The 21794-nt window shown below is 30.9% G+C and overlaps 2 protein-coding genes across 3 annotated transcripts; both read left to right on the top strand.

The window, feature by feature from the left end:
* Nucleotides 1–2344: 2344 nt before the first annotated feature.
* LOC125420333 (ATP-citrate synthase alpha chain protein 1) lies at nucleotides 2345–5859 on the top strand. 2 transcript variants are annotated; one of them, XM_016039296.4, is made up of 13 exons: nucleotides 2345–2496; nucleotides 2694–2800; nucleotides 3227–3403; nucleotides 3531–3692; nucleotides 3823–3903; nucleotides 4123–4174; nucleotides 4263–4377; nucleotides 4493–4574; nucleotides 4688–4783; nucleotides 4870–4971; nucleotides 5131–5247; nucleotides 5341–5457; nucleotides 5581–5859. In XM_016039296.4, exons 2-13 carry the CDS (start codon nucleotides 2702–2704, stop codon nucleotides 5650–5652), a joined length of 1272 nt encoding a protein of 423 aa, XP_015894782.3. In that variant the 5' UTR covers nucleotides 2345–2496; nucleotides 2694–2701; the 3' UTR covers nucleotides 5653–5859. The 2 variants fall into 2 exon arrangements, with proteins under 2 accessions (XP_015894782.3, XP_015894783.3); XM_016039297.4 differs by lacking the exon at nucleotides 2345–2496 and adding an exon at nucleotides 2523–2552.
* Nucleotides 5860–13039: 7180 nt separating this feature from the next.
* LOC125419992 (F-box/kelch-repeat protein At1g23390) lies at nucleotides 13040–14696 on the top strand. Its single transcript, XM_016039225.4, has one exon. The coding sequence runs from the start codon at nucleotides 13170–13172 to the stop codon at nucleotides 14295–14297; it is 1128 nt and encodes a 375-aa protein (XP_015894711.3). The 5' UTR covers nucleotides 13040–13169; the 3' UTR covers nucleotides 14298–14696.
* The last annotated feature ends 7098 nt before the right edge of the window (nucleotides 14697–21794 follow it).

Raw genomic sequence — 21794 nt, 5'->3', positions numbered from 1 at the left:
GTGCTAAAAGCGTGAGGTGGGGTGATTGAAATTATTGGATCTGTGAAACTTTGAAATAGCAAAATCCCAACTAGTGGAGCTGTAATGAAAACAAGTCAATTAGAGAGTGCAGCTGATCAGCGTTGAATAAGTATGCAATATTGAGTTTGACTGGTGGTTGGTGAGCCTCTTTCTCATCACAGAATATTAGAACCAGTTATATTCATGTCCATTTTTATTTTATTTTATTTGTCAATTCTTCTTAATGAAATTGGTAGATATCACCATAAAATTGGACATTGAATATGGTCAAATGTACACTGTGTGTCAAGACTTGAGGGTTTCATTTTTCAATCATTAATTCTAAGGCTCTATAATTTTTATAAGATTTTTCTTTTAGCAAAACAAAAGGAAAAAAAAAAAAAAGAGAAAATCTTTATTTTCAATGGCTTTATTAATGGGTTGTCTCTCAAAGTACAATAGCATCATTTTTCTAAAATCAAATTTAAATTTTTTCCTGGAATTCCTACCTTCAAAAAACTATTATACAACAAGAAATACAATAAATATATTATAGAATATCAAATGATCTTTCATTTTCTATTCACCAAAAAAAGAAAAAAAACAGATCTTTCATTTTTTTTTTATTAAATGGGCCACTGCACTGATTTCAATAAAATTTTCGTCCTATCTGTAGTCTGTTTTTTTTTTTTTTATTTATTTATTTTTGGTCAGTGTGTTTTCAAAATCATTCATAATGAAATAAATTGGATATAATTAATGTGGAAAATAAAAACTACGTCTATTCATAAAAAACAAAAAAACATAAATGTATATGTCACCACGTGTTCAAGATGCAAATTTATAGATAACGACTTACATAACTACTTTGTCTTGCGGTGTCAAATCGATAAATATGAAAATAAAATAAAATAAAATAAAAACAAAATTATATGTTGCTACTGGAACCAATTTTCTAAAAATTAGTGGTTTTCTAATACGTTGGCAAATTCCATCTAATATAGGGAACTTTCTGATTAATATAAAATTGCCATATTTATTTTCATATTAATTCTTTTTCTACATCAAAAGTAGCAACTTAAACTTGGAAATAGATTGTGGAAAAAATATTTACATTTTTTAAATAATTACTTTAGGTTTTCTATTTACTTTTGTGAAAAACCACAAATAAACAATATAATTTCAAAATCTTATATTAAATATATACATGAACAATGGCTTTTTTTTTTAGGGAGCACATGACCAACGGGTCAGATAAATAATTTAGAGAAATCCTCACTTAGTAACTCGAGCAATAAACAATTAGCTAATAGTTTCCACCTAAAAATGGCCATATCCCTAATCGAATAATTATCGCTCGTGTATTTTATAAAATAATTATTTTCTCAAACAATAATATAAGTTCGAATTCATCATCCCAAATTATTTAAAAATAAAAAATAAAAAAATAAAAAATAAAAAAAACTCTACCCTCGCCAAACTCAGCTAGTCCAAGAAAATGAGAAATTTTATTTATTTATTAAAAAAAAAAAGAAGATACTAAAACTTGTTTTTCTTGTTTTTTGACCTTGCACTATTTTATATGCCCACTCACTCCATCCTCATCACAAACACAGCACAAAAAAATTGACGAACTCCAACCCAACACTAAGTTCCAAAGTATTGAATTTACCAATGAAAACTTTGCAAACCTAGTTGGGTACCCCTTTTTGGACCCAAATCAATCATTCCCTTTCCATCACTATAAAAATAATATAAATAAAACATTGGCCTTCACATCTAAGACCTATAGGATTATAGATTCGTAACACAATTTTTTTTTATTTTATATTATACTATATATTTTAAAATTTTTTTTATTATATTTGGATATTTTTGTATTTATATTTTTTTAATTTTATGAAGATATCTAATTATAATTAAAAAAATTTTAAAAAATATACAGTATAATATATATATTTTTTCTATTAAATTAAAAATTATTATAAAAATTAAAAAAAAAAATGTAAAAACTAAAAAGCGATCCAGACTAAGGTACATGAAGTTTATTTTGTTTATTTTGCACGGCACGTACCCAGATCAGATCTACCAAATAAATATAGAAAGAAAGAGAGAGTGGGTTTAGCGGTTGAAACGTTGGTCCAAGAGGGTAGGTAGCTACAAACAACATGTGTCCCTCCAATCTATCTACCCAAATTCCCTCTACACAATAATAATACACTCACATTTAAGTTTTCAACTAACGACGTCCTTTAAATATTTATTATAACATTGAAAAAAAAAAAAACAAAAAAACCGATTTTTTTTTTTTTTAATCCAGAAATTGTAATAATTTTGACCACCCCAAAAAAAAAAAAAATTATTATTATTATTTTGGTTTGGCCAACTATATATAGAGGAGCAGAACGGGCTCTTCAATATTTTTGTTGTGTGATTCATCCACCTACCTCTTTTTGTAAACTAAAACACACCCTCCTCTGCTTCTATTATCTAACGGTAATCCACCACATTTTGAGATCTCTGTTTTTTTGCTTTTCGCTTTTACATTTTTGGTGGGTCGTGTTTGTTTGGTTTGCTTGCTTCATATTTTGTTTGCAATCTTATTAATGTTATTAGTACTTTTTTTAAAAAAAAATTTGGTTTGGTGTGGATCTGGAATGGGATTGAGATTCTTGTAGAAATTTATCATTCAGGTGGTGAAATGGCTCGCAAGAAGATCAGAGAGTATGATTCCAAGAGATTGTTGAAGGAACACTTCAAGAGGATCTCTGGCTACGAATTGCCTATCAAATCGGCTCAGGTTTGTCTCTGCGCTGCACACACCCCCCCCCCCTATTCGATATTTTTAGATCTTTAACATTTAAGCTTTTTATGTAGTTTCTTTTGTTTGCTTATGAGTTTATTTATTCAATCAAACAAGTTAGTTCTGAACCCAAACTGCATATTCAAATTGACTCGTTGATCTACAATTTTAAGAGTGGGGTTTGTACAAAAATCTGGTTTTCAACTAAGATAATCCGGCAAGATCAAGTAGCATAGTCATGGTATTCGAACTTAGAATGTAAAGTTTTAAAGTTGGGTTTTCCTTTATATCTTATGAAAGTTGTAATTTCTTGGGTTGGTGCTTGATGTTCTTGAGCATTTGGGATTAGATTACGCCTTGTTATTGATTAGTTTCTTTATGATGGTAATTTTAATGGTGGGTCTGTTCCTTGATATGTAATAGATTACGGAATCAACTGATTTGAATGAGCTAGCGGAAAAGGAGCCATGGCTTTCTTCTTCCAAACTGGTTGTGAAACCAGACATGTTGTTTGGAAAGCGTGGGAAGAGTGGTTTGGTTGCATTGAACCTTGACTTCGCTCAAGTTGCTATTTTCGTCAAGGAGCGCCTCGGCAAGGAGGTAATTGATTCTTTGATATGTTTCATTTGTGTAGACAAGCTCTTTTTGTGTCTTGTACAACTTCTTGACTTTAATTGTTGGAATCTGTACTTACCCTCTTTTCTTTTTTACATCTTTTGGTTTACAGGTAGAGATGAGTGGTTGCAAAGGACCGATAACAACATTTATTGTCGAACCCTTCATCCCCCACAATGAAGAGTTTTACCTCAATATTGTCTCAGACAGACTTGGTAACAGCATCAGCTTTTCTGAATGTGGAGGAATTGAAATTGAGGAGAACTGGGATAAGGTAATTTTTAAGTGTGGATTCATTAATTAGTTACTTTTCAGAGCCTGCCTTTATTATGTAATGCATTCTTATGCTATCTTACCTTGTAGCTCCATATTTACCAAGAGATCTATATTCTTACTTTATACAGGTTAAGACTATTTTTGTCCCAACAGGAGCTTCTCTTACATCAGAAGTATGTGCTCCTTTGGTGGCAACCCTTCCTTTAGAGGTAATTCCTGTCTGTTGTGCACTTGTTTTTCGTTATGCTTTATGTTTTTGCGGGAAATGACTGTTTAACATTTTTATGAGCATTAGTCTAAGTTTTCTTTGCTTCAGTTTGTCAATTTATTCTGTGACCAAGAAAATCAATGTTCCCCAATATTTACAATTCTCATTTTCTATTGCTTAACATGGAAATTGTTGACATGTAGTTTGTTCATTAATCCAGATCAAAGCAGTAATTGAGGAGTACATAAGAGTTGTTTTTGCCCTATTTCAAGGTATGTCAAAAGCCTTTTGAGGATTGTATTTTATATCATATGGTAATGACATAGTTGAAGTCAACTTATTTTCTGTCTTATGTACCAGATCTGGACTTCACTTTCTTGGAGATGAATCCTTTCGCATTGGTTGATGGAAAGCCATATCCTTTGGATATGAGAGGCGAACTTGATGACACTGCTGCTTTCAAGAACTTCAAGAAGTACATCTCATTTCATTAATGTGTTGATCATGTGTAAATCGAACATGTGACACAACTACTGTTTCTAATGCTCAGCATTTTTCGTAATATCATCTTACATGAATTCTTGTTTCAGGTGGGGCAACATTGAATTTCCATTGCCATTTGGAAGAGTCATGAGTTCTACAGAAAGCTTTATCCATGGATTAGATGAAAAGGTTACACACATGTGTCATAATATGATTCTGTTTCTGCTCAATAATGACCACTTCCATTTCAATTTTCCTTTTAATACTATTCAAGGATCTAATTAAGTTGGGGTGAATTGCAGACAAGTGCTTCATTGAAATTCACAGTTCTGAATCCAAAGGGAAGAATCTGGACTATGGTTGCTGGAGGAGGTGCAAGTGTAATCTACGCAGACACGGTGCAGTTTCTTGACTAAATTTTAACACTATCATTGTCTTATGTCTGCTTTACTTTCTTGTTGGCTAATGATTATTCTGTACTCAGGTTGGAGATCTTGGCTTTGCTAACGAGCTTGGAAACTATGCTGAATATAGTGGAGCGCCCAATGAAGAAGAGGTATTGCAGTATGCTAGAGTTGTAATCGATGTAAGGATCCTTCCTTTCCTCCGTTGTATTACCGTATCATTTTAGATGATAAAACTGGTTTTCATATATTAACAGTCTCAATTTTTCTTCCGAGACTTTTTTTTTAATGTATTTTTCGCTTTAGCTGCAAAAATAATCTCATTGTTGTGTTTTCTACAGTGTGCAACTGCTGACCCTGATGGCCGTAAAAGAGCTCTTGTCATTGGAGGGGGTATTGCTAACTTTACCGATGTAGCTGCTACATTCAATGGCATAATCCGGGCCTTGAAAGAGAAGGTGGGTTGGGTTTAACCCAAAGTGCAGGGTTAAATAGTATGTTTATGCCCTTTTAATTGTAAAAGTCTGACTTATGGACATGTAATTATACAGGAATCGAAACTTAAAGCAGCAAGGATGAGTATTTATGTGAGAAGAGGAGGTCCGAACTACCAGAGAGGACTTGCAAAGATGCGGACACTTGGAGAGGAAATCGGCATTCCTATTGAGGTACCAATATAATTGAACTTCTTAATGGAATGTGGTTACTGGTTTGATCATATATCAGTAGTCAAGACGACTTTGAGTTTTTACTTTTTCTTTTCTTTCTAATGTTTTCTACTTCTCTTATAGGTTTATGGACCCGAAGCAACAATGACAGGAATATGCAAACAGGCAATTCAGTGCATCTCTGCTGCTGCTTAAAACTCTACAAATTCTTGAGTTTAGCTTCTTTTTATTTTCCATTTTCTTGTTGTTTCCTTTACTTTAGGTAAGCTTAATGAAGTCCCTGTTAAAATCATTGTACTAAAATGCAGTATTACATGTTTTGGGGACACCCAATGGTGATGTATCTTATAAGCTGATGACTCTAATAAATCATGACAATAAATAGTTCCAATTGGTGTTCAATTTGGTCTTTACCTGAAGCACGTCGTTCACGTGTGTGTGAGCGGTTGGTTGTTTCTTTTTTTTTTTTTTTTTTTTTTTTTTTTTAACGGGTTGGTGAGGGCATGATGAATTGTTAAAAATGATTTGACTCGTAGTGTGGTGGATGTTTTTGCTGTTTTGTGTGTTGGGAAAAGTAGTTGCGGCTACCCTACCTACTATCTTTTTTTTTTTTCTGCCTCAAGGCTCAAACCTTCAAATTGTGGGTCAAAGGCCCCATATTTACTACATTTTAAGACAATTTTTTTTTTTTTTTTTAATCCTAGAGAAGTATATTTTGATTGCCAAACTATATAAGAATAAAATTAGGGATACAAAAAAAAAAAAAAAAAATTATCAAGATATGTACCTGGAGCTATATTATGGTTAATATTATTTATTTTTTAAAAGTTCATTTGCAATAACTATAATATATTGATACATAACATTTCTATTTAAAATTTGAGAATGAGCCAAGGGTATTGGATATCCAATACCTTATAATTATTGGCTTTAACCGTAGAACTCCTCCAGCGGTATACACCTGATAAGGCGGAAAAAAATAAAATAAAAAATTATGGATGTTAACCCAAAAGCCGTTCTGAAACACTTCAGAAGGAGACATCATTCTTACCCACCAAAAAAAAAAAAAAAGAAGTTAAAATTAAGAACCAAGTCACAACAACTGCAACTTCAGAAGAGCAAAAGCAGGAAACAAAACAAAAGCCTAGCCCAATTCCAAGCCCAAGCTCAAGTTTAAGCCCTGTCCTAGTTAGGACACATATTACACTCAAAAATACTTTAACATATTAGACAATATTCATTACCAACCAAACAACTGCGATTCATGTGTTCCCCCCCTTTTTTTTTTTTTTTTTTTTTGGGGGGGGGGTGTTCCATAAAATCGATTTCATGTCCATTATTCTCTTCACATTTTGAACCAATGTTCTTAAAGGAGCCTTTTACTTTTAATATCATTTTTTTTCTCCTAAGATTTTCCCACTTATTGAACAAAAAGGTCCTCTGTTTTTAATTTTCCTTTTGTGCAGGGACAATCTATCAATTATATTTAATGTCTTCACTTGCCATAGACTCATAGATAGATAAATTTTTGTTTTAAAAATTGTTTTTTTTTTTTTTATTTAAAGCTATTATTTGAAATGGTTTTCTCATTTCTGTTACATCTATCTTTTTATTTCAATTTACATCAATTATGAACTAGAACTATTCTAACAACCGCATGCTAAAACAATAGTCAAAAAAGAAGGGCTCCAACTATTGATATTAAATGTAATTCATTTGGGCAACCTCATAATTTTACTTTTTTTGGACGAAACCTCAGTTTTACTTAGACTATCTCTCTCTCTCTCTCTTTTTTTTTTTTTTTTTTTAAATATCTATAATTACTAGCTAGAAATTGTTATCAATATTTATTTCTCAATATCAATGGATTGAACAATGCAATTAATTAATATGCCTGAAAACACATGTGTCAATTTTTTTATTTTTACAAAACTCCTTTCTCTGTCTGCACTCGTGCCAGCTGGAAAGAAGGATGGTTTCGTGTAATGCTGTGATCTGAAGTGGACGCATAGGTTTTCTAATGGGTCTCATTTCAACCGGTTTATGAATTATGAGGCAGAGAAATCCATCATCTTTCACCAAAAAAGAAAAAAAAAAAAAAAAAAAAGGGAATCAATGATCGTAGAAATAGAGGAAAAGCTAAATGTTCCATCCTCTAAGGAATTGATAGACTTTTCAGTTCCATCACAGAAATAAAACTTTTATATTTGAGCCTTTCCTTGACAAGTAACATGCAATTGTAATGAGTTTATTAGGAAGGTTCTACGTATCTCCATTTCATAGCTAAGGGGATATAACCTTTTTTTTAAATTTTTTTTTTTTAAGCTATGCAAATAAAAATAAAAAAAAAAATAAAAAAAAAGAAGTATGTAATAATATGGCTACAAATCTTTGTACTAAAGTTTTTGACCTATATTCATTTTTTAATACAATTTTTGCCCCCAAAAAAAAATTAGATAGCTTTTTTATTAATATTTATGATACATCGTTATAGCCATTAAAATAACATAATATAATAATGGATAAAAGATAGGAAATTCAAAATTTTAAATTTATGATTGATTTCGATTTCTCATTTTTTATTCACCATTGAATTATTCAAAATTTTAAATTCATAATTGATTTTGACTTCTCTTTTTTTATTCACCATTGAATTATATATCTTTTCAATAACTATGATGATTTATCATATTATCATATATATATATATATATATATATTGGTGAAAACCCTTGATATATGGAATGGTCCCTAATAGCATATAATCTTTTGCTTATGTCATTGAGATGTCTCTATGGGAACTAAAAACGAGAAAAGATAAATAAATAAATAAATAAATAATCCAACTTGAGATTGTGCTGTTATGAATTGAATGTATAAAATAAGCGATGGCATTGCTTCCTGTAGCGCGAATTCTCTTTGTTCATAACCAAACTCAAATACTCAGAGATACGCAAAACAGAGAAAGCTAGCATGAAATCCGACTTGAAAGTAGCCAAATTGAGGGTGAAATTGTGAAAGCCATAATTTTTTACGAGTTGAGGTTGTGGCATTGGAGAAATTGGTGACTTGCTGGACATTTTTGCACCTTGTATCCTATTTTTGTTCTGTGTTATCTCCCTATCAAAAAGAACTGAGTTGTAGTTGTATAAACTTACTTGAAGATAGGAAATTTATTTATTTATTTATTTATTTTTTCCGGTTATACATATATTTTAGGTTATGTATTGTTGTTTATTAAATTACCATTTATTACATAAATTTTTTGTATTAACATTGTACAATGTATTCTATGATATTCTAATTATTTGAAAATTAATCCGTCCAATGTAATAATACCCTATGCAGACCGGCATTACTGATCCAATTTTTATCCTGCGTGTCAAATGAAGCCTCAATGTTTCAACACCAACAAATATTTAGTAGTAGGATAAGTATGTGGTGGATACCTGCCTTGTGTTATTTTCTGAGGCAAAAGCTTCGGTAGACTTTTAAAAGGCCATTAATAATTAATCATTAATTAAACTGGTGATGAAGAATCCAATCTTCCAATAAGTTTTTTTTTTTTTTGTTAAATGAATGAATCTTCCATATTCCAATTAGTTGTTGGTGAAGGGTTATAGTATTCCAGCAGCTTACGTCATTCTTCGAAGTAACTCTTTTATTTATCCAAAAGAATTAAAAGAAAATAAAATAAGAAGGGTTTAGCTTTTATTTTATTTTTTTAAAAGTTGGAATATTCAATTGCAAAACTGCTGTTTCGTCTACAAAATATAGAATTTGAATTCTTTACTTCAAAATTATTAAAAAAAAATTGATTGCACTTTAATATTTGTATTTTAGCCAAAATGCACGTTTAATTTTTGAATTTTAGATGTTTCAAATCGAGCCTTCGATTTCCAATTTGTTTTAGATTAATTTAATTTTTAAAATAATTAATAAAATGTTTAAAAATTGAAAAAAAATAATTAATTTTCTCAATTTACAAATATAATGAAACAAAAGATTAATTGATTAATGTAAAAATTAATCAATTATCAATTTTTTCAATCTTTAAATTTTTTGTTAATCAATTTAAAAATTGAACTAATGTGAAATAAATTATAAATTGAATAAAATATGTAAAACACTTTGAATTTCAATATACAATCTACCAAAATATAGAGTATCAGAATGCTATCCAAAAACAAAAACAAAAGACAAAAGACAAAAAAAAAAAAAAAAAAAAAAAAAGCAAAAAACAAAAAGAAATTTAACATCTTCACGTTTCAACGATATTCACCAAATGCAATTTATAACCACGCCTGCCTTCTAATTAGTCCTTTCAATATCTCTCGTTATTTTACCGGAGACATTAATAAGGTAATTCTAGTTTATGTAGGAATAAAAAGAAATTAGTTAAATAGTGTTGGTCTTGTAGAAAATATAAAACAAGAATGTTTTTGACGGTCTCTCATGTGGGAAAATTATAAAGTTCAAACCTTAGGCTTATCATTTTTGATTTTTTGGATCAACATAGGCTTGCAAGTTGCAATTCCAAAATTAAAAATTTTTGTTTTTTTTTTTTTTAAAGGAAACAAAAAAAGAAAAAAGAAAAGAAAAAGAGGGATGCTTGTTTAGGTATAGGGTGTTTTCACATAAACAATAAACAAAGCAGACAGCTGGGTCCTCTACTTTTTGCCATCCTCCTCAATCATATATATTAAAACGAAAATTATAAACCACAAACAATCTTAAATTCTTATTTTTTTGCAAATTTATAGTATTTTCAATGGTTTTGCCTGTTATTAATTTTTTTTTTTTGGTTACATTAGAAAAAATAAATAGTTATTCCAAAAAATTTTTTCTCCCATGATCTATCAAACATCTTGTTAAGGTGACTCTCTAATTTTTAAAGATCTATACATCGTAAACTTCTTTTAAAAAACAAAATTTTTTTAAAAAAATTAATAGAATATATATAATAAATTGACGATCATAAATAATATTTTTATAATAAAAAAATTTTAAAATTAACTATATATTAATACCATATAAATTTAAACAATATTAATTTTTACCTCCTCATATAAATAGGAAATCATATTCACAATTGAAAATGCTTTTAATTAAATAACAATATCAAAATTGTGATATTATTCGGTCACAGGCAATTAACGTACAACCACAGGATACGATAGATGATTGTCTGGTTTATATGCATTCCTAGTGTGGTGGTCCTAAATAGAACATATGTATAGTCAGCTCTTAGTCTATCAGTCAATTCTTTCAGTATTTAATTCATAAACTATTCATTAATATGATTCTCGCATATCTAGTGTAATTAGCTGACTAGATTTAGCTATTCTCTACATAGGAAATCTCAATGATAATTGTAAATGTAAAAGGCATTTAGAAATTCAGAAAGTTTTAAAATTTATGAACTTTTGAAGTTGTAATATATTAATGGAGATTTTCTATTCCCATTTTATTTTTTATATCTACTTTTGTATGATTAGTAATAGAATGTCATTTTATTATAACTAAAATTTTTTATTAGGTTTTTCTTGTTCGATTCCAATTTTATTTTTTTTCAAATAATATGACATGAAATCAATAGGGGACATGATAATGAAATAAAAAATAAAACATAGTTCTCAGATTTATAATATGTATTGTTCAATTCCAACCTATATGCATATTGGTATGCTTGATTTGTTAATAAAACTAGAAAGAATATATCTTCAAATCTAAAATTCAAACTTTAATCTAAATTCTTTTTTTCCAATTGTAATTGTAATGAGTTTAACGTTATAAAAAAAATAATATATCTATATATATACTACATTTATTAATATTCCCATTCAAGGCGTCCTACTTTTAGTAGCCTTACAAATTTTGATCCACAAAACCGACAAATATTATATCTTAAAATTCTCACATTTATAATTGATTTTTATCCCGTTAGCATTCCTCACTCTCATTCGATCCAAGCCATGTCATATTACATTAATTTCATATATCTATATATCTATATATATTATTATTATTTTTGGGTGTAATTTGTGGTATTCCACGACTGCATGTATGGAAACTAAAATTAATGAAAGAAGCTTGAAAAAGTTGCTTATCCATGTGGTTGAACTACTCTATTGAAGATCGTGAAGCTAAGTTACCAGAAAACATAGAAAAGCATGAAACAGAGATTTCAATTTTTGGTCTTTTTCTCATTCGTAATGCATTGAGTTGTGGTCGTTGCTGAGCGGTTGGACTATATTCTAACCAACAATTCCCATTCTTTCCACTCCAAAAGCATCAGCATGACACAACATCACTTTTGTTCCTTCCCCCCCCCCCCCCCCCCCCCCCCCCCCCCCCTCCCCTCTTATTATGAAGCACTTTTCACAATTTCCTTAGCAAAGACATTTCAAATGGACTAATAAGCTGTTAGAGTTCTATAAGGATTTTAATGCCAAAATTGTCCTCATACAAAAATAGATAGATTCTTTCATCAGCTATACATGTATATTTTTTGATATAGTAAGAAGGGTGATATCATTATTAGAAAAATGACTGTTCATTAATATCCATAATTTCGAGAGTAAAATAAATAAATAATTTGTCACATTTTTCGTGTACGGTAACTTTAAGGTATGGCAAAAGTCTGTAGTGGCAGTCCATTTTTAGGTGCCAGAGTTTTTGTGTCCCCACCAAGGTGGATTTAGGGGGCAGATCAACACAAATGGAATAATGGATTGAATTCTCCCTTTTTTGGTGATCCACGGTTATTACTTATTAGTCAAAGTCAAGGCCCAACGTGGACGGCGAGGATATATTTTCATTTCGAGTGTATATTGAATCGTGGTCGAGCAGCCCAAAATAGTATTTGCATGGTTTGTTTAATCGTTTTCATTTCCTTGGTACATATAAATAATAAATATTATTTCATAGCAATAAAATAATAATCAAATCAGTCAGTGGGTGGTTGTTAAAGGACGCGACGTTTCATTACCACATTCCATTCCAACTATCCAACATGGACTTCGATTAAGATTTTTTTTTTTAATTTTAAAATCGGCTTCGTTTAAGATATTCTACCCGAAAAAAAATAAATAAATAATAATAAAATAAAAAAGAGACTTCGATTAAGATATTTTCTATTATTTTATTTTACTTATTTCTCCGTGCATTATGCATTTAATTTATATTCTGATCAATACTCAGTTTTTTTTTTTTTTTTTCTTTTTCCCTGATGGATTTAAAAAACGAATCATTATTAGTCGCAATTGCAAAAAAACTTTTCAAATTTACCCGGTAACCCCTTTCCCATCCCGCCTGTAGTTTTAATTCAAAAAGCAAAAGTTTTTGGAAACTTCCACTTAATCAAAAATTTCCGTCTGTCTCGCTCACACGTTTTGACCATGCTCTGCTTGAATTTCCGTCCTATTAACACCTGCATAATTAATTTTTTTAAAAAAAGCAATTATTTCGTTTCAACTTTAAAAATAGATTGGAAAAAAAAAATTAAATTTTATATTTTTCCGTCCCCAAAAAAGAAAAAAGAAAAAAGAAAAATCAACACTATAAATAGAAAAGACATTAGTAAAAGAGCGCCACCCAAAGTCTGTCTTATCAGCCCATTCATGGCCAATCTTATACAAACCACCCACCCCACATAAAACTCAATATTTCCACTCTCCCACCACTCCAAAACCTCTGAATCCAAATTGGTCATGGCGGAGCAACAACAGCAAGAAGAAACTCCAATCCATGGTGACGTATTGGAAGCCGTGCTCTCGCACGTGCCTCTCATCGATCTCCTTCCAGCCTATTACGTATCAAAATCATGGAAACGCGCGGTTTCCTCGTCTCTCCTTCACGTCAACACCATCAAACCCTGGCTCATTGTTCACGCGCAGTCCACCAGGTCCCCTTACTCCATCACCACGCACGCTTACGATCCCCGCTCGCGCGTCTGGATCCAGATCCACCGTCCGTCTGTTGTTAACTCCATCTCTGCCCTCCGTTCCTCCCACTCCACGCTTCTCTACATGCTCTCCCCTTCCAAGTTCGCCTTCTCCTTCGACCCCCTCCACCACACCTGGCACCACGCGGATCCTCCGCTCGTCTGGCGGGCCGACCCGATCGTTGCTATGGTCGGCCACCTCATCGTCGTCGCTGGCGGCGCGTGTGACTACGAGGACGATCCCCTAGCGGTCGAAATTTACGACCTTAAGTCCCGCGCGTGGGAGAGGTGCGATTCCATGCCGTCGATTCTGAAAGATTCAGCGTCGTCCACGTGGCTCTCGATTGCCGTTGACGGTTACAAAATGTATGTGACTGAGAAATGCTCCGGTACGACTTACGCATTCAACCCGAGCTCCAAGACGTGGTTCGGACCGTTCGATCTTCGTCCGGAACCAACCTGTTTTTGCTGGGCCATCGGATTCGCCGGTGGAAGTATGCTCGTAGTGGGTCTTTTGGGAAACTCCGAGGATGTCAAAAGCTTAAAAATGTGGGAAGTCAGAGGGGAATCTTTGGAGTGCAAAGAGATTGGAGAGATGCCGACCAGTCTGGTTGAGAAGCTCAAGAGCGACAGTCCCTATGTGTCGTCGATCGCTATGAGCACGATGGGTAATTTCGTCTATTTACACAACCAGTCAGACCCTAGGGAGGTGATCCAGTGCGAGATAGTGGACGGGATGTGCAGGTGGGGGAGCGTTCGGAATGCGGTGGTGAACGATACGACACGAATGCAGAGGATGGTGCTATCGTGCGGTGACGTGGGAATGAAAGATTTGCATACGGGCATGGCCATGGGGCTGAAGACTAGGAATTTTGAAGTGATACATTCTGATTAAAGTGGGAAATTCTGCGAATCAAATTGTATGCGTGGCACGCTGTCATTGGATCAACAATCAATTGATCTCTGGGAGTTCATTTAAAAACGGTGATGTCTTTTAGCAATTTATTAGAATTAATAAGTTTATACTCGCACAAAAACAAAACAAAAAGTTTGTCAAAAATGTTGTAACGGAACAGTACAACATATTCTAAAAATGGTGGTTGTGTTTGCCTCAGCATTACAACGGAACAGTACAAACGTTGTAATAAGGCGAATTACTATTTTATCAGCGTATGGTGGATAGTCACATGAAAGGAATAGTTTGTGTCTTTAATTGGATTGAGAAATTATGTAAATAGCATATGGATATAAATTATTTTTAAATTGCTAAGCAAATAATATTATAAATTTTATACATCTATCAAATTATGATTTTAGTATATCCTGTATTGTGTGAGTGCGACGTGCAAACAACCAATAAATGCTACAGAAACTATAATCTAATCCATAACGGAGCAATCCAGTCTCCTTCTTTATCCAATTGGACAATTTATATGTATATAAATATATATTTGATCAACTTGGGGATCAAAATTGTGGATATCAAGCATTTTATAATGTGGTCCATGATTTAAATTAAGGATTATCTTTCAGGCTAATGGGGATAGATATGAGGCTTTTAGATTACCTTTCCATGTGGGAATTTTGCGTGTAAAAGAAGGACCCTTGCGTCAATTACAGCTCTGGCTTCAATACCCCTCTTCGTTGCCTGCTCAACTATATTCAAGATTATCCTGAAAAAACTACTGTTTTCTCAATCAAAAATCCAAGTTGGAATACTGGACCCCCAATAATAATAATAATAATAATAAGTATTTGAATATTTGAATATTGGATTGTATATTATTTTTTTAAGGTGTGTTTACTTGTAAGTAAATAAAAACATTATAATTGCAACAAATTATAAATTCATTAAGTTTCTTTATTATTATTTGTAAAAATTAACTCCATATGTATAAAAAATTAATTTCATAATTTCTTTATTTCTAAGTTAATTCTTACTGCATAATTTCCTCGGAAGCATTATCATCAATGGATTCCCTAACTATTACAATGAAAGTTCTTTAATCAACGCTTTTCTCATATGCCTCACGTTCACATCATTTCCTTTCTTACATTATATATGACCTTCTTTATGCAAGAATTTTCCCCTCATTAGGACCAATTTATATAGCAAATAAGATTCTTCTAAATTAAAACTCTCTCTCTCTCTCTCTCTCTCTCTCTCTCTATATATATATATATATAGAAAAAGTGCATCCATTCATATGACCATAATTGGAAACAGATTATAAGGATTGTAAGTATTAAAGATTAAAAAAAAAAAAGTAGATATTATTTTTAGAGCGTTGAAGTTTATTATTACTTTTAATTAACAAATATGAATTACTTGTCCTTACTGAACCTTATATAGTTTGACTAAATTGATTGTTATCAGAAGTCGCATCTTGCAATTGTTGCTGATTTACCTTATTGTATATACATTTAAAAAAAAAAAAAAACTTTGACATTATTCCTCCATTATTTTCAATGCATAAATTCGGTCTTAATCGTAATATTTTATATTAAGTGAGTTATGCTATATACAAAGTATTTCCTCATGACTTTAACATTTGGACTATATATAGCTTATATATATATATATATATATTTCTTTTTTTTGAGAAGATAGCTTATACTTGATTTGTTAAAAAAATCATAATTGACTGCAGAAGGTTCAATATGACAGAAAGAAGTAGAAATTCCTGATCAACCACTACAACAAATATGAGTTTTTCTAGCACATAATCATAACATTTTCAAAAAATGCTATTAATAATAATAAATGATAGCATTTTTAATTAACTTTATATTGGTTTAAATCAATTAAATAGAATTTTACATTTTGATAGCATTTTTAAATGTTTAATAGCATTAAAAAAATTTTAAAAATCGAGAGGTAGCGTGCTCATTTACTTTTGTTTTGTTTTTTTTTTTTGAGAGTCCAACAAAAGGAAACTCCCTTAACCTAGATCATGTTATGCGCTAGAAACTCTTCTGCTCACTCATATGCAAATTAAAGCCTCATCTATACAATTGCATCTCCTTCTCTTCAATCTTAAAAATTGTTCTCATGCGAAACACTCATTTGAACGCTCACTAAATAATTATGAAGTAAAAATAAGATGTTATTTTGGTGATATGAGATTTAATATTGTTTAACAATAGAATTTCATTATATACCCTATGTATTTTTTAAAAAAAAAACTAGATACATTAAGTATTTTATAAATATTTTTGGGTGTCATTTTCAATAATGAATTAATATAAAATCTGATGACATTTTTAATTCACAATATTTATTTTTTAAGTGTCAATTTCGAATGTCAGTACACCAAATAACTAGTTTTATCTATTAATATTTTATATCTTTTAATGAGATTTAAAAATGTTATTAATAATTTTTTAATTACGCTTGTCATTATAACTTTTAGTTACATTTGGTAACCATAATATTTGCTATGGGTGTTACTAGTTTATTAAATGTATTAAAGTGTAATTTTATGACATTTTCAAGTGTCATTATATTATAATTTTTAAAATGTTAATTAACGTTTTGAAAAGTTATGAAATCATTTTAACATAACACTTTCAAATGATGTAGAATATACCTAATATAATGTAATATTACAATATCTACCATTGTATTGATCATAACATTTAAAAATGTTATGAATTCCACTTGATATAGCATTTTCAAATATAATAAAATGTATTTAATATTACATTTGCAAGTGCTATGAAATCTACCAAACATTACATTTAGAATTGCTATTAAATTAAATTTAACATAGTATTTACAAATGCTATTAATGTACTAATTATAATATTTATAATTGCTATTAAAATAACATAATAATTAAATGGTTATTTATAGCATTTAATATAACACTTCAAAAATTTTATGAAAGAGAAACTTTTTTATAGCGTAGACTATCATAACATTTCTGAAAATACAATAATATATCTTTTACAGCATTAGTCACATGCACTTGTAGTCTTCGTATATTTACTATATATGGTCCACGATTAATCCCTCCATTTCACATTGTAACTAAGGGCTTATAATTGCTCTTTTGAATTTTTTTTTTTTTAACGTAGATAGAACATTTTCTTCATGTTTCTTCTTCTTCCCCCTTTTTATTTTTGTATTAAATTATATGATATCATATTTTTATTTTTTCTGGTTTAAAATGCAATATTATTTTTCTTGAAGGTTGGGTGAGTGGATTGAAGCTAGTTCCAATATGCTAGGAGTGAGCTTGTTCGGGTAAATGATTCGAAATAAAAAAAAGAAAAAAAGAAAGGGACACGTGCCCTATAGAGACATGCGCCCATGTGAACCCCACTAAGGCTGATGGCTGTTAATTTAAAATGATATGTTTAGTTATCGATCCTCACAGCGCTTTTCATTTTGTTTTTTTGGTTTGTCAGTTTTTTTACCGGATCTTTCGTACATACGTTTTTCGTATTCTTTATGTGATTGTCTTTCATGTCATCTCTCATAGCTTTTCCAATGAGTTTTTAAAAGTATATATATATATTTAAAATTTTTCATTGAAGTTACTTTCGAGTGCTAAATTGGTTTTCCATATTAAACTAATTTTATAATTAGCACTACTGTATTTTCATTTTTTTAAATTTTAAATTAATTTATTTTTGTATTTTTCAATTTTTATTATGGGATATGTCTGCAGATATGGATGACGAGAAGGCTTGTGGTGTTGGTGAAATGGCCTCACTCCTATGGATTGACTGCGTAAGGGTTTGGAAATATTTTTGAATTGGTTTTCAAAAGACTTGATAGATTGGGGAGTGCAATTGACGCTATTGTGTTGTTATTCGGACTGACCACCAAGAAAGACAAGAAGAAGAAGGAGAACAAGGAGGAGAAGAAGAAGAAGAAGAAGAAGGACGATGATAAGAACTAAAGTGATTGTTACGCTCTTGGGTCTGCTAATGGGTGGTTAGTTTTTTTTGCAGCTTTTGACAATTACTGGTAAAATATTTTTTTTTTTAACTTTCTTATGTTTTTGAATCTTATATACGCGTGGTTTAAAGAAGAATATTAATCATCTTATATAATCATTGTGGTTTTAAGTATTATGTGCTTTTGAGTATTATGCTTTTGAGTTTTTTTTTTTTTTTCGTAATATTAATGATTTAATGGATACGTTCATCATCTTGTATAGTCACTGTGTTTTTTTGAATTTTTTTCTGTAGTTATGTTTTTATTTATTTAATTTTTTTTTAATTTTGATAATTGATGACATTGGGGTTTAGGGTTAGTTTGTCATCCACCATTTGCTTCTTCATATGTACGTGCTAGGTGTCAAAGAACGACAAGCGACATCTCTCTGCCATTGATGGACGGTTGGTGGGATAAGACGATGAGGAGAAGAAGAAAAAGAAGTAGGATAAGGAGGAGAAGAAGAATAACTTATGCGACTGTGACGTTTGCTGCTTTTGACTAGTGTTATTTTTTATTTTTCTCACTTTTGAGTATTATGCTTTTGTTTTTTGGGTGTGTTTAATGAATGAATTTATGAAGAATTCCAAGGAAAATTCCCCATGGGTACAGGGATGAAATTTTAAAAACCGACCCCACTATGCCCGTTGACATTCCTAGGTGAAAATGACTCTGAAGCTGGCGAAACAGCTTCACTCGTATGCCTCGACTGCCCAGTCCATTGCAAAGATTTTTTAATATCTTTTCATAGGACTTAAAGGATTTGGGGATGCCATTAATGCATTTCTTTCGTTCTTGGGGCAAAGTACCAAGTAAAACGATAAGGAGAAGAAGAAGAAGTAGGAGAGGAGGAGAAGAAGGATAACTAAAGCAACTGTGACGTTTGCTGCTTTTGACTAGTGTTATCTTTTTCTTTTTTCTTTTTTTTTTTTTTCTCATTTTTGAGTATTATGCTTTTGTTTTTTGGGTGTGTTTAATGAATGAATTTATGAAGAATTCCAAGGAAAATTCTCCGTGGATATGGGGATGAAAATTTAAAAACTGACTCCATCCTACCCCGTTGACATTCTTAGGTGAAAGCGACTGTGGAGTTAGCGAAATGGCTTCACTCCTATGCCTCGACTGCCCAGTTCATTGTAAAGATTTTTAAATATCTTTTCATAGGACTTAAAGTATTTGGGGATGCCACTAATGCACTTCTTACGTTCTTGGGACTGAGTACCGAGTAAGACAACAAGGAGAAGAAGAAGAATAACTAAAGCTATTGTGATGTTTGCTGCTTTTGAATAATGTTATCTTTTTTTATTTTTATTTTCTCATTTTTGAGTATTATGCTTTTGTTTTTGGATGTGTTTAATGAATGAATTTATGAAAGAATTCCAAGGAAAATTTCCCATGGGTATAGGGATGGGATTTTAAAAACCAACCTGTCCTGCCCTGTTGACAATTCTAGGTGAAAGCGATTGTGGAGCTGGCAAAACGGCTTCACTCGTATGCCTCGACTGCCCAGTCCATTGCAAAGATTTTTGAATATTTTTTCATAGGACTTAAAAGGATTTGGGGATGCCATTAATGCATTTCTTTCATTCTTGGAACTAAGTACCTAGTAAGATGACAAGAAGAAGAAGTAGGATGAGGAGGAGAAGAAGAATAACTAAAGTGACTGTGATGTTTGCTGCTTTTGACTAGTGTTATCTTTTTTTTTTTTTTTCTTTTTTTCTCGGTATTATGCTTTACTTTACTAGCTAGCTTGCACCTTTACTCTACTTAAATTTCTTAAATATATATATATATATATATATGGAAATTTTATTGTGAGAACGGTCCACATGAGAACAGCAGTATTAGTGACGGTTTTTTATAGTATTAACGACGATTTTTTAGAAAATCGTCACCAATACTATGAAAAACTGTCACCAATATTGTAGTCCGCATGAGGACCGTCCGTACTATAGACGGACCATATATATATATATATTTCTGAAATAGAGTAATAAAAATATTAAATGGCCCGAAATAGAGTAGTAAAAATATTAAATGGGCATTTTTTTTAGCTTTAAAGGGGCAACATTATAAATCGAGCTGGTTGTTGTGTTTCTATGCGTGCAAAATCAATTATTCTCTCTCTCTCTTTCTCTCGCTCTCTCTGCCCACCCACCCCCCCTTTTTAATCTAATTTTAAGGTATTTGATAATTTGTATCTATAATAAGTTAATCAGCATAAAATCACAAATTTTATATCCAAAAAAGTTTTTAAACATTTAATATTTCGTTGAAATTCATGAATCACTTGCACAATGCTTCTTTGAAGGAAAAGTGGAGTTTAAAGAATTTGCTATATTTGATACTTTTTTAACCTCTTTTTGTAAGAGATTAAAAAAAATGCTTTCTGCTTTGTCATTATTGACAAAACATCAGCAATGGAGTGATACGGGCAATCTATAAAAGAGAAACAAAAAGGAAGAGTAACAGGATGCCAAGAATTAGAATGATATGAAAATTTCAATCTAGTGTGTGCATACTTTGATGTATTAGCAAAGATATCCACTAAAAGCATTCACTTATAAAACTATTTAAGCTATTAAATTATTCAAGCATCCAAAAGTTGAGATAAGCAAACCTATATAATTAAGCCATGTAACAGACATACTAAAGTCAGAGAAGGAGAAGAGAGCCAAAAGTCAAATAATAATCAAATTGCGATAAATTAAAAAATCAAATATTTAAATTGTTGTGTTAAAAAGTTGAAGAACTATATATTAAAATTTTAAAAGTTAAATATATCAAAATGCAATTAACTATAAATTAAATAATGTGCATGACATTATTTCATTGGCTATGCATATAGATTACATTACCCAAAAAAAAAAAAAAAAAAAAAAACACGAAACAAAAGAAAAACAGAAATTGCAAACAGATTTCACCTTTTCTTTTCTTTCTTTCTTTCTTTTTTTTTTTTTTTCGTGTTCGTTCGAATAATTTCTGTTTGCTGGATTTGTAATATCAATGTTTCAAAAAAAAAAAAAATAATATTATTATTTATATTATCTGAACTTTTTGTTTAGGCTTCCCCAGACCGAGAGGTCCAGTGAACCTACCTATTGAGACCCATTTTAGTTTACATGGGTTGAGATCTATATTGAACCAACCTGGTAGTTTCGGTGTTCTGAAAAAAAAGGAAAAAAAGAAGAAAAGTAAGATTCAATAAAAATGTTTAAATGCAGCAAGCCAGCAACAACAACATACACTCCTGATTTTTCTATTTGTTCCATCTCTAAAAGCGTCATAATGTTTCGACTATGAGCCGATAGTTCTGATATTATTCCAATGACATTTTCAAATTCGGCAATTGCCCTTTATCAATAATTATTATATTATAAAGTGTAGAAATCCATATGGTAAGATTATTTGGACCATTCCTTGGACATATTTGAGATCTGCCTG

This window comes from Ziziphus jujuba, chromosome 12 (assembly GCF_031755915.1).
Source record: "Ziziphus jujuba cultivar Dongzao chromosome 12, ASM3175591v1".
Lineage (NCBI taxonomy): Eukaryota > Viridiplantae > Streptophyta > Magnoliopsida > Rosales > Rhamnaceae > Ziziphus > Ziziphus jujuba.
The sequence above is the reverse complement of the archived record's forward strand: the minus strand, read 5'-3'. Positions and strand labels throughout refer to the sequence as shown.

Coding starts and splice junctions, on each gene's coding strand:
- LOC125420333 (XM_016039296.4), top strand. CDS start 2,702: ATGGCTCGCAAGAAGATCAGAGAGTATGATTCCAAGAGATTGTTGAAG. Junction 3,404..3,530: donor AGGAGCGCCTCGGCAAGGAG/GTAATTGATTCT, acceptor TTTGGTTTACAG/GTAGAGATGAGTGGTTGCAA. Junction 4,972..5,130: donor ATGCTAGAGTTGTAATCGAT/GTAAGGATCCTT, acceptor TGTTTTCTACAG/TGTGCAACTGCTGACCCTGA.
- LOC125419992 (XM_016039225.4), top strand. CDS start 13,170: ATGGCGGAGCAACAACAGCAAGAAGAAACTCCAATCCATGGTGACGTA.